General features: G+C 36.2%; 1 protein-coding gene across 1 annotated transcript in view; it reads left to right on the top strand.

Moving 5' to 3' along the window:
* LOC129279000 (tripeptidyl-peptidase 2-like) overlaps positions 1-13,865 on the top strand; it is a 47,045-nt gene that overhangs the window by 4,732 nt on the left and 28,448 nt on the right. The window contains exons 4-11 of the mRNA XM_064111693.1: positions 1,148-1,380; positions 2,971-3,068; positions 3,989-4,209; positions 7,548-7,624; positions 8,875-9,002; positions 10,518-10,617; positions 11,536-11,669; positions 12,754-12,884. Of these exons, the coding sequence (XP_063967763.1) occupies positions 1,148-1,380; positions 2,971-3,068; positions 3,989-4,209; positions 7,548-7,624; positions 8,875-9,002; positions 10,518-10,617; positions 11,536-11,669; positions 12,754-12,884 (1,122 nt within the window). The remainder of the gene's footprint in view (positions 1-1,147; positions 1,381-2,970; positions 3,069-3,988; positions 4,210-7,547; positions 7,625-8,874; positions 9,003-10,517; positions 10,618-11,535; positions 11,670-12,753; positions 12,885-13,865) is intronic.

The following is a 13,865-nucleotide window of genomic DNA, read 5'->3' as shown; positions in this document are numbered from 1 at the left end:
TTATTTAAGGATTACTTAATAATAATAATAATAATAATAACGGCATATTTACCCAGGGTAGCCACTTCAGTTCCGAAAACTGTTCTCCCAGCGGGCCCTGCTATTATTATTACCCCGGCTTTAGCACGGCTACCTTGATCAGGCACTCGAGCATTCAAGGAATTTCTTCCTACCGGGTACCCATTCACCTCACCTGGGTCGAGTGCGGCAAAATGTGGATAAATTTATTGCCGAAGGAAATTACGCCATGGCTGGGATTCGAACCCACGACCCTCTGTTTCAAAGTCCGGAGACTAATCCACTGGGCCACAACGCTCCACTTATAAACATTAATATGTTCAATTTGCAAATGATAGTAATATGTAACATTTATGAGGTACCGATTATCTAGCTGCCTAGTGAATGGTGCACTATATATTACCTAGGCTGTAGATCCAGCTAGCATGCAAGGATTTTATCCTGCCGGGTACCCATTCACCTCACCTGGGTTGAGTGCGGCACAATGTGAGTAAATTTCTTGCTGAAGGAAAACATGCCATGGCTGGGATTTGAAACCACATCCCTCTGATTGAAAGACGAGAATCGTGACCACTAGACCACAATGCCCCAACATTATTTCAATAAATAAAATAATTTCCCCCTGTTCATTCAAGTCAAGTGTATATTTTTTTGTGAATGTAATAATTTGATAAGGAAATCCTCAAATTTATATTAACTATTGCAGAATTGGTTTACGGCACACCATGTTGTGACCCATAAAAGGACTGTGAAAAGTGTTAAAAGGTAGAGGTAGAAACCACCAGTAGACCATTACTTTTGTCTATACATTACAGATTAAATCATGGCAAATAAGTTTGTTACTTATGATTATGATAATGATAACAATAATATGGATAGTTGTAATGCCTGAAAGCCTGCATGGATAATCAGGTTTTAATGAAGTTGTGAAGGTGGTAAGACAAGAAATATTGTGGATGTCTTTTGGATGTTTCTTCCTTAGGACTGGCCCAGCATATTGAAATGATTGATTCACCATAAATTATCAGATTGTGGTACAGCAAGTAAGGATGAGCTAGCAGACCTAAGGTTACGAGAGGGATTGTATGGAGTTGTCAAATCATTATTTTCATATTTTTGATACCTGTAGAAAGACCGCAAGGAGAAGCTGTGGGACAGGTACCACAAACCTGCAATCGCCGAGGTAACGCGCAAGCTAGAAGTGTACGATGTCGCGCATCCTAACATCACCAAACAGGAGGAGAAACTTGAGAGGGATAATCTTGCCGCCATGTTGGATGTACTCAACAACGCAGATAAGAAGTACTCCGACCCCGGTCCAGTCTATGATTGTCTCGTCTTCAACGATGGCAACACATGGAGGTATGGACGGCAGGGATGTACTTGTGCGGGGCTCGGGACAAAATGCCCAAAAGAAACATGAAAAGTTCCAAAACTGCCTTGGAAATTCCTTGGAAATAGGGTCCAATGAAATGTGTAATACAGTATAGCAAAATTTGGTTGGTGAGATCATAAAGTAGCCTGGAAATTTTTATTTATTGATTTTTTCCACTGATGGGAGTGGAAATTTCTATGATCAATCACTAGGCTTTGTGGAACTAAACATTGTAGATAAAAGGTACCCAGACCCCATAGTCTATGGCTGTCTTGTATTCAATGATGTAAACACATGGAGGTATGAAAGGGGATCAGTGTTCTGTAACATGAAGCTTTGTGATAAATCATACAATTGATTTTCGTGATTGATTTCTGCTTTGTGGTTAATGCAATCAGTAATAAAAAATGTTCTGTGATTGATTGCTAAGTTCTGTTATACAGAGCCCTGGTGAGTGTTTCATCAACACATTTCATCTGATAAGTTGTCAGATCTGACAACTTTCCTTGATTTTGATTGGCTAAGTCACTCAGTTCCTATGGTAACTATCAGGTAAAACAAGACTTGTTGGATAAAATGTTTGACAAGTCCTTTCATGAAACACTTTCCAGGATTTCATTTTATTGAACAAAAAAATAACAAATCCAAAATTGCAGGAAAAAAATTGAGATTGCCAATCATATAGTTTCACTAGCTTTTAACAGATATTATTACCATGAAAGGTTTATTAAAAGTGACCCAGATCTATTAAAAAAATATCTTCATTGATACAGAATACCCACTGACTAATAATGTTTACCAAATTTTCACTTGTGTATATTAACATTTGTGTAGGTCATTAACATGAAAACATCTTACAATAACAAATTAAATGTTGTCTTCGTGTAACTTTATTGTTGCATCTCTTACAATGTATGTGATTCTTTGGTGACCTGAAAGTGGGTATTGTTTTATTTAATATACGTTGTCTATCGGAACAAGATAACCATCATACCAAAAAATCAATTGTTTTATCCTCTTTTGGGGGGGTGTTGATGTAAAAATATTTCAATTGCCTTCTGTCTCATTTTGTAATTTTCAAGGATGAATACGAGCAACTGCTTTACTAATTGATACAACTTCAATAATCAAGACATTAATTGCTGTTGTCTCTGAGAACTGTGGTCAATATATCAGTGCTCTGTCTTACAATTAGTTAACGATCGATCCAATCAACCTCAACTATATGGAAATCCATCAATGTCATAATTTTTTCTATTGGAAAATTGCACAATGTCCTTAGTAAAACAAAGAGAAGCACACTGAATTTTCAAGAAAACAAATGTATGAATAAACATCATAGTTAAAAAATATTTGGAACAAACATGATTATTTTAATTGTTTAGGTTGTTTGCTTTCCATAGTTCTGGTTGATTGGATCAATTGCAACTCTTTGTAAGGCGGGGCCCAGCATACAGCAGTCCACTTCTGGGGAATGGGAGGGAAGATAATTAAAGAGACATTTTAGTAACATACATTTTTAACTTTAAGATCATCAACATTACTTTGTATTGCTATTTGTTTTAATTGTTTTCTAGAGCTGTAGTTGATACCTCATCATGTGGTGATCTTGCCTCCTGTACTGTACTAGCCAACTATAAAGAAGATCATCAGATGGCAACCCTCAGCAACCTAGGTACGTTAAGCATTCTTTCACAATATTATCAGTTGCAACACACCACCAGGGCCCCACAAAGAGTTACGATGATCCAATCAAAGCTCAACTGTATGGAAATCCATCCGTACCATAACCTTTTCCTACAGGAAATTATCTCAATCTCCTTAGTAAACAAAGAGAATCACACTGAATTTTCAAGAGAATGATGAATGTATGTACATGCATCATATCTAGAAGATATTTTGAACAAATTTGCATTTTAGGTGTTGACATTGCTAGCTGTCCATAGTTGTAGTTGATTGGATCAATCGCAACTCTTTTTAAGACTGGACTAATGTATCTCTGCGACGTTGATTTCATCAATATTTCTAGGTGAATTTACTCCAAATGTTGACATGAAAATGAAGAAAAATTATACATTTATTGAGAATAACACCTTAACATTATTCCTGTACAATCAGGAATTATTTCATACTTTTCTGGACTAATATTGTCTTTGACATGATGCTTGACAAGATGCGATATAGACTTCGAAAAAAAGATGAGAGTATTGTAATAAAAAAAAAAAAAAAATCTTTGTAAAGACGCGCAAGTGTTAAGTGCAAGCGTATTTGAAGTAAATAAATTGACGCTATCTCACTCCTTTGCCACACCTCCTGGCGGAATGGATTTCCTTTGGTTGAGTGAGATGAGAGAGCTATAAAAGCGCGTTTTTCATTGGATATTGATTAAAAACTAGTTGTGTCTTACAGAGATAAAATGAAGATAAAATTTATCTCAGAATACCAATTTGGAGAGATTTTAAGGGTATTTTATCTCACTAATTTTAATGGACATAAAATGTTTTATTTTATTTGAGATAAAATGGACATCAGAATACCACCCCAGGCCATTGGAATTCAAGCCCTGATGTGCTCCCCTTTTTTTTTAATTCCAAGATATGCTGAACTACTCTGTAAACATCTACGACGATGGTAACATCCTGAGTATAGTCACCAATGCTGGTTCCCATGGGACCCATGTAGCTGGTATAGCAGCAGCTCACTTTGCTGACAACCCTGAGAAGAACGGCGTTGCCCCCGGTGCTCAGATTGTAGCCGTAAAGATAGGAGATTCGCGTCTGGGTTCTATGGAGACTGGTAGTGCGCTGGTTCGAGCGGTAAGTCAAGCTTGTAGTTATGTCAGTCAATTAATCAATCTTTTAATCAATCAATCTCGAAGTCATTTAATCAGCTGTAAAGATCTATGTGTACATGTAGGTACTATGGAGACTGGTTGTGCCTAAATCAGAACAATCAGTAGTGTTTATCCTTGTCAATCAATCAATCAGCAGTTCCATAGACATTTCGCTTTTGAACTAACTTTAGAAAGAGCATTATGATAAAACCGCTTTATAGATTTTTAGATGTATGATGTCCATTTCATGGCATGTTACACAAGGACATTGTCCTGTTTGCTACTAGAATGGCGAGGTTACAAAGACAATGGGAATTACAAAATTTAGTAGTCAACAGGGTAACAGTACATGTGTATTAACTCTTACTGTGCCAATACGAATACCCCTTGACTGCCAGGGGTATTCGATGGAATCCTAAATTGACCGAAACGTGAGCAGCGACTGATTTTCAAACGGTCATAATTTTTTACCCGTACGTTGTATAATAAAACTTTCTACACATGAAATGATGCATGGTTCATGGGCTTTATGGTCGTGTTATTATCTTTCATATTCGCGTTTGGAAAAATTGAGAAAATATGTAATATTTTACATCATTTTTTTTCAATAAGTAAAACCTAGAAAATAATGATTTCATGAACATTTCAAAGAGTAAATAACCTGAGGAATTGTAGAGATACCAAGAAATTACGAAGATAAAATGAAAGTTCAATGTTTAACCTTTCAAATGACGTATCTATTTATGATATTGAACAAACAGAAATAACGAAAAAGTATGCTCTTTTGAATAAAATACTATTTTGCTATTCAAGTTATTTCCTCTGAAGTACGAGAGAGTATGTATAAAGGCATTGTCGTCGATCAAGTGACCAATCACAGCACAGCTGCGATCCCCACGCAAACACACACAATAATATATTAGTGCCATGTATCTTCAAAGTGCGGCCAACCATACCCTTTCATTCGTGTAGTCTTCAAAATAAGACTCTGTAATTTTTTCTATTCGTAGTGTAAAAAACAAAGTTATTGCCAGTCAGAAGGAGACAAAATATAAAAGAACTAAAGATGATATATTGAAATATAGATAAAGAGGGGTCGGACAGATTCAATACTTACAAGTTTGGGGTATAAAATCCCACAAAATAATATGGGCGTTCTTGGCAAAGTGCACAGAAGTAAGAAAAAAAAAGTTTAAATTTTTTTGTGAATCAAAGAAGAGGGAATGCAGATCAGTTACAAACAAAAAAATCAATACAAATTTTCAAAAATAAAATAGGCCTATTTGTTCTGTATTACTGGTCTGACCAAAGTAGCCACCTGTTAACATTCTACGTGAGTACATTCTTTTGTTCATGCCACCAAGTCATGAACAATAGATGCCCAGACTCTCTTTCATGAGGAATCTCTAATCCGCGCTCCCTCCTGACCTATTATCTAAAAGAAGAGTAATTTAGCACAGGATGTTCATAGAAATCGGGGCTCACGCGTGTCTTTTGATTTGACTTTTGAATACTTTCAAAGGTTCCGGTATTGATTTCTTATGGGTGACCCAGTTAAAGAGAAAACAATTTGCCCCCCTACAGAAAAATCCTGCATCCGCCCAGGGCCTCCCCAGCTCGTAGCACTATCCATGGTAAAATAAATAATTTGTTCAGATAACATAGTGTACAATAATATGCGTGGTATAAAGAATTGTAATATTCAACCCGTTATCATCATTATCATTTCCATTTCTACTCTCTAAAGTCGATTTAAAATCCCCTTGATAGTGACGTCAATGATGCAGCAACTAACAGGTCGGTCTAATCGGTTTTGTTAATGTATCCCTTTCTTTCTTTTCCTAAAAACATCTGATATCACTTTATAAACTCCGTTTACTTTTTCTCTGACCAATGGTTTGATTTAGCAAAGGAAAAACATCCACCTTGAAAAAAAATAAATCTTGAGACGAATAAAGCGGTATTATCGGCCGTTTTAATTATTACATTTATTTTTCTGCTTCTTCCTATTTAATTCGAGGAAAATATTGAACGATTCATCTTTTTTTGAGAAGTTTGAATATGATATTGATAAGCATAACAATAATTTTTTTAATGATTTGGGCTATAAAAACACAAACGAATATGAACCGTTATTTACCTGATCTTAAGTTTATGAAGAGAGAGTTTGGCTGCAGAAGGAATGCAATTGATATGATTACAACAATTATTTTTGAATAATAATCATGATGATGATGATGATAATTCTGATGGCAATAACATTAATAATAATAAAAAGAAGGTGAAGGAGAAGAATAATGATAATAATAACATTAAAAATAATGATAATAATGATTATGATAATAGTAATACTAATAATGATAATAATGATAACAATAATTAATGAATAAATAAATAATGAGTGTGATTATTGCAGTGCGCAGACGAGAGTTGGAAATGACAGCCTTCTTTACTCATATACAGAACGAGAACATTTTTGTGAGAATGCTAAAAACAAAGTATAAGACCTTTCCCCCGCCCCCTCCCCCACCCCCCCAAAAAAAAAATCTCTCCCAAACCGTGCACATTTGCAGGCAGAAAAAGCCTTGACACAAGAATACTACCATACGGGCCTGCAAAAGACCCGATCTATAGCTCATGAATATTCATGTAACAATAGCGAATGGGCGAGTAGTGTTGGGTGAGGAACATCGTACCGCTCTGTCATTGGTCAGTTCCGAGCTGAATGCCTTCGCACATTCGCCTTTGCTCTGCCCATAGAAGTATGTGTATTGCTACACACAACCGTTATATCACACGTGTCTATAGGGGAAATCTTGATTCAGATCGCGGCAATATCCGAAATCAACTCTTCAAAATAATGATGCAAAAATACAATTTTACTCAAAAAATGTCTATGTAAACCACTATTTTTTATATGATAAAATGAATTGTGAATTAATTGCCAGTATAACAACATTAAAAACACAGAATATGGTGTTGATTTTCTGGCTGTAAAATTGGTTAAACAAAAAAAAATATTTGGGCACGTATACGTGCCAATGGCACTAGAGGGCTAAGGGCACGCATAGCTGCCAATGGCTCTTAAAGAGTTAAATGCCTTATGACCCACACTCTAATAAAATGGACTACAGCTTTCACAACTGACTATCATGGGGTGCAATCCCCCGTCAGTTACCTTTGTGTCATAGTGATTCAGTTCACTTTTCACCTCCCAGGCACAGGTGATGCCAAAACAAATACAAATGATAATGATAATCAACAAAGTCCTAATTTGCTCTTTTCCAAAGTCTTCTTGTGTTTCTCTTCACATTCCTATAGATGATTGCTGTCATAGAGCATAAAGTTGACCTTGTCAATTTCAGTTATGGAGAGGCAGCTCATTGGCCGAATGGAGGGTAAGTTATCACAAGAAACTTGCAATTAATTGTAAGTCAATCACAATTTGGGCAATCGATCGCAAATATGTACTTCAACTGCTGGTCCAGTTCTTGCAAAAAATTGTAAAAATCAACTTGCTCTAGTTACAATTGGTATATCACTTGTAAGTTTGCTTCAGAAATTTGCAATTGATTGCAAATAATTTTCTTGCAAGACCCCCTCAGATTATAAGTTCATTAGGGTTAAATTTAACAATATTTGCAATAACCAATTACAACACATAAAAAACACAGTTCTTCCAATTACTTCTTAAAAACTCTGAAAAGGAGGATTGAGATATTCCTGGGCCCTGTATTACACTGAATTGTCTCTGTTTTTATCTGTCACAAATATGGAAAGCCAACAATGTCAACATCTAGAATGCAAAGTGTTTTCTATATATGGTTTACTCCATTGACTTGATAAATCAGTGTGTTCCTGCGTTTTCAAAGGTACGTTGGTTACATTTACTTGTTGCTTGAGCAAATCATAATGCAGGCTATAACAATTCTCATAATATTAATTGTTTGGGATTTAGTGGTGTTATGACTTGGTGAATTAAAACACAAGATGTAAAGATACAGGTACTAGTAACAGTATCCCATTCAATTCAATTCAAAAGTGCTATTGATTGACTTTCAAACTTGTTTCATACAGTATTGCACTTGAAAAACACAGCTGCAGCAGGAGCGGTCAGGTTTACAAGTTTGTAGGCACACAGTATGAATATGACCCTAAAAGCTACAAAAATGTATATGTGTGAAACGCTATCGCAATATTTTGTGGGGTGCCATGGTCTTTACTTTCAATCAGAGGGACCTGGGTTAGAATCCCAGCCATGGCATGTTTTCCTTCAGCAAGAAATTTACCCACATTGTGCTGCACTCAACCCAGGTGAGGTGAATGGGTACACGGCAGGATTTAATCCTTGAGTGCACTGAGCGCTGAAAGGCAGCTCCAGCTAAAGACAGGGTAATAATAATAACAATGTGCCTCGGAGTAGATTATTTCTAGAGAGATGGTCCTTTATAAATGCATATTATTATTATTATCACACTTGTTAGGTTGGAGGCTTCAAAATTGTTGAGCGCATATTAACATGATAAAAATTATTCTTACACAAAACAGTTCGAAATACCATTCCTAAATTTCAATTTTGTGGGATGATGCTGCAGATTTGTGAATTCTACGTTTTATAGATTACCTTTTTTCTGTTTTTGTTCTGTAGACGAGTATGTGATGTGATATCAGAAGCAGTCAACAACCATGGTATTATATTCGTCTCCTCCGCTGGTAATAATGGACCAGCGTTATCTACCGTAGGTTGTCCGGGAGGTACCACTTCAAGTATTATAGGTGAGGTTGCTATATCATCAGTCCTCTCACAAACCTGTCTTCTTGCATTCATAGTTTTTCTTCCACAGAAATTACTTTGGACATTTTCCTTTTGTTTATTGTATTGTAACAGTACATTTTGAAGTACAATTACAACATAAGAGAGATGTTTTGCTGTCAACTTGCCCCATCAAAAATGATATTTAGATTATTGCACCATTTTAAAAGAATACACTGAAATCCTTGCAAGTGATGAATGGAGTACTTATTTTATGTTGGATGGATTATCTCCTGAAAATTTCAGCCCAATCCATGCTTTGGAATCGGTTTTATATCAAGTAGAAAACCCTACATAGATATTTTATTTTGATTTGGCACCCGATCAAAGTACATTTTCAAGTGTAATCGCAAACATTATCATCTAAAACACATTTTAATTTCTTATCCTTCACATCAGAATTGTTATCGGGCATACACATTCATATAATCAAGTTATGAATTGTAATAATCGTAGTCACATTTCAAGGACACAAAACATACTCATAACAGATACAGCGGACAAGCAAAATATCGGGGTGGCTCCATTCGTTTTCATCCGCTCCAGACAATGGACAAAATGGGCGAACAATGAGATCACAGTGGAATGATGCTCGATGGGTACAGAGCGTATGACACACATATGCAAAGAGTACACAACGGATACATGATGTTTTCCAATGGATGGCAAGATTCTTTAACGTTTTCCATCCTCTCTGCATCCGTAAGTGCAGAGGGACCAAGCCTTCAAGGGATGGGGTTACAAAATACAGAGTAACATATATATAAGCCTTCAAAAAAATAAAAATACTGAGATTATGATGTATGCAATATTTGTCTATTCCCAGGCAGCTTGACGTGATGCACCCACTAACTCTGTGATATATGTTGATTTTGGGTGAATTTATGGTTGTTAGATTGTATTTCATGGTGATTTATATGAGATAATTATAATTATCATCTATAAAGAGTGTTCTAGCAATGCATTAAAAACGCGTATTTTGGTCTGCATCAATTGCCTGTGCAGTATCCCATAGGCTCCTGTACAAACTTTGCTATTGAGAGCTTATTCAACAGTTTAGGGCACATGCGCGAATGCGTGAAATATACAATGCATACTACAATGAAAGCAATGCGATGCGCAGCATAGAGCACAACTACGCTCGATGACGTCATAATGAACTACATGCAAGTCGCATGTCAACGACCAACATTGATTCTATGAAGTGATAATGGCATAATGTGATAAGTGATATGACTTGCTAAATCAAATTTCTCCCTCTTTTTTTTTTTGGGGGGGGGGTGGGATAGATGATATTAATTATATTGGATGGCGTTATTTCATGAAATACCAGAAATATTCCACTCATTAGGGCCAATATTCCACTCATCTGCGATTCGTGGAATATTTTCCCAAACTCTTAGAATATTTCTTGTATTCCATTCTGAGCCATCCAATATAATATAATGATTGTTTATGTTTACTCTGTTTATATAAAGGTGTTGGAGCCTATGTGTCGCCTGAAATGTCGGCAGCTGAATACTCACTCAGGGAGAAGCTTCCAGGGATGCCCTATACATGGTCGTCAAGAGGACCAACGTAAGTCATTTCATTATTGAAAAAAATAATGACCTTCAACTCACTATAGAATAATATCTTTGATTCCGTTAAGTTGTTTAAAGGGGAATGAAACCTTTGGAACATCGTGTGGAAAGAGAAAAATCAAAGAATAAGATAAAAGTTTGAGAAAAATTGGACAAATAATGAGAAAGTTATGAGCATTTGAATTTTGTAATCACTAATGCTATGGAGATCCTCCAATTGGCAATGCGACAAATATGTGTGATGTCACATGTGAACAACTTTCCCTGTGAGGGACTATGAAATACCCCTAAAATGCCCCTTTTTGCTCATTCTTATAGTGATACAAACTCTTTATCCATAATGTATTCTTTAAAAATCCGTATTACATGCCCTCTTATAGAAAGAATACATGATCTACTGATAAATGTGATAAAAGACGCAGTTTAAGTGAAATATATAGAAAAGTAATGGGAAAGTTGTTCACAAGTGACATCACACATCTTTGTCGCATTGCCAACTGGAGGATCTAAATTATGATAATGATCTAAACTTTAAATGCTCATAACTTTCTTATAATTTATTCAATTTTTCTCAAACTTTTGATCTGTTTCTTATATTTTAGTGTTTTCACACAGGCTATCTTGTATCAAAGGTTTCATTTTCCTTTAAGTTGTTCTGTTAAGTTGTTCACTGCTGTGTTGGCTCAGTTTGTGCCTCACAACCAGGATAAAGTGGTTTTTTGTTTAAGATTTAAGAGTAACTTTTGTTAAGAGAATTGATAATCATTTTCATTATTTAAAAAAAATAACCCTCCAAAAATATTGATGAATTATCCAATCAAGTTAACTTTTGTTCTTGCAACATTTCAATTTTAGTACTCATAAAACAGTGATGGACCTCTGATCAAATCTATTTCTTTTTTTGATATTTCAGTGTGGATGGTTCATTAGGGGTGAGCATATGTGCCCCTGGGGGCGCTATAACGTCAGTACCTAATTGGACATTACGAGGTACTCAACTCATGAACGGTACTTCAATGTCATCACCAAATGCTTGCGGAGGAATAGGTATGTACTGAAAATGTTATTTTCACAGTAGGAACTTAACATTTTTTGTAGGGGTTAAATCAGAGATGAAAGGGAAATATAGTACATAATGTGACATTAATTTTTGCACTGGTTTTTAAACTGCGAAAAACCTTGAGGGGGCTGCACCATTTCGAGAAAACAATGTGAGAAAGCAATGCAAGTGAGTCCCAAGAATAATTTTGTGTCGATAAGGAATTCATTATCTCGTAGATATTGCGTGTTGACATATAAAATTTGTGTAATGTTTATATTTTTTTTGATAAATCTCATCTGTCTGTGACAGTGCGTATTTGAGGAATTTTATTTAATGTCTAAACATGCTACATGCAATTAAATTTAACTTTCATTGGGAATCTTCGGCGGTGGCCTTCAAATTAAAACATGATAGGGTACAACACATCTCATTTTATAGGCCTTCAAACTTTCAATATTTGTCAAATATCCATCTGTGATAAACTGACCAGCCAGTCCCAGTAGGAAAAAATAGTAATTTTGTCTTTCAATACTCGGAAAACCAGCTAATTTGAAAGAGTAATTCTTGTTTATACTGTCCGAATTTTAAGTTGTAAAGTTTAATAGAAAACAAGACACAAGAGTGTCTTTGACACAAGTTTTTTTTTGGACTGCTTGGGAGTTTCATTAAAATTGCACAGTGTGCACATCTCATGTTTGACTGAACCCCAAACTTGTTTTCTCCTTATATTTTGAAGCCCTTACTTAGTTCCTTCTGCATTCAATCAAGTATTTGTGTGGGTTATTGTTGATCAAGTTTGACAAGTTATATTCAATTAAATTCTATATTATATATACTGTATCATTTGAAAACTTAGGATGTACTTTTTCAAACTCAATACAAATCTCAAAATTCATTTTGGGCATCGTATTGTGTGGTGGCTTGTCACATCTAATCAGTCTCACAAGAAGATTTGTCTTGCTTTCGATGATTTTTCAGCTTGCGTGTTTGATTAGTACTTCATCCCTTGACCATTAAACTTTGTAACATTAAGTAGCCCTGTGTCTAATGTGCGAGTATGACAAGGTTTTGTGTTCTCTTCCTCGTCAGGCCTAATTCTTAGTGGTTTGAAGAAGGAAAATATACACTACACACCCCACAGTGTCAGAAGAGCGGTTGAATGTACTGCACAGAGCTTAGACAATGTAGAACGCTTCTCACAAGGCTATGGCCTCCTTCAGGTAAATATTGAGCACTTGTAGAAACTTATGTCGACATAGACGACTGGTACGAGATGGCATCGTTTTTTGGCCTGCCATATGCCTTAGGTCCTCAAACACGTCAACTATCAGAATTGAGGACCTCGCCACATCCATTCTGTGGTTCTCCTAAATCATAGTCGACGTGCAAGTGAGTGGCGTCATTTTAATCAACCTTTCCCTTTTAAAACACAGTTTTCAGTGACGAAATTAATGTAAGTTGTACGATGCATTGTGTTTATCATATTTGAAATTGCTTTCTGATCTCCAAAATGTATCGATATATATCTTAACTTGCGTAAAAAGGAATCAAAGCAAGTGAAAGGGCAAGTGTGCACAAGTTGAACCTTCGCATCACCCGACCGGGTCGCCAGGCGATGGTACGCCATATCTTCCGGGTCGGGCAGCGTGTCATGACCCGCTGGTTATCACGCTGTTTCACGTGGACGTACGTACACGTACAAGTCGAGTGAAATCTAAAATATTCGCATCTGTAGTGAACAAGGCAGACGACAACGTTGACTCGAACAATCAGACTGTGACGCTGTTCTCGTTCACTGCTCCTAAAACTCTATTGATATTATTCATAACATGTTCAGTACACTGTTTATTAACACATATTTAATGGTGTAGCCCATGTTGTTTTGCAATATTGAGAAAAATATGGAACAATGGTTTTCAGATTATATTGATATATCCTGTTAATACTATATGACCAAAATATTGTCAATTATGAAAAATCATTTACTTGTTATTGGCCAAATATTCTGCTCTTTATTGCTTTTAACCTACCTAGTACTTCTTAACCCTAACTAGGCCGGGCTTTTTTGGCTGCTCTGTGGCTGGGGGGGGGGGGGTTGATTCAACCCCCCCCCCCCCTGAGATCTCGGCCGCCGATCGCGCGAGCGCCGCAAAAATTTGCACGCTGGTAGTGTGCGATGTAATCTACAAGGCTGTATGGTA

The sequence above is a fragment of the Lytechinus pictus genome, chromosome 16 (genome assembly GCF_037042905.1).
Source record: "Lytechinus pictus isolate F3 Inbred chromosome 16, Lp3.0, whole genome shotgun sequence".
In the NCBI taxonomy this organism is placed as follows: Eukaryota; Metazoa; Echinodermata; class Echinoidea; order Temnopleuroida; family Toxopneustidae; genus Lytechinus; species Lytechinus pictus.
Note: the sequence above shows the minus strand (reverse complement) of the source record. Positions and strands in the feature narration are given on the sequence as shown.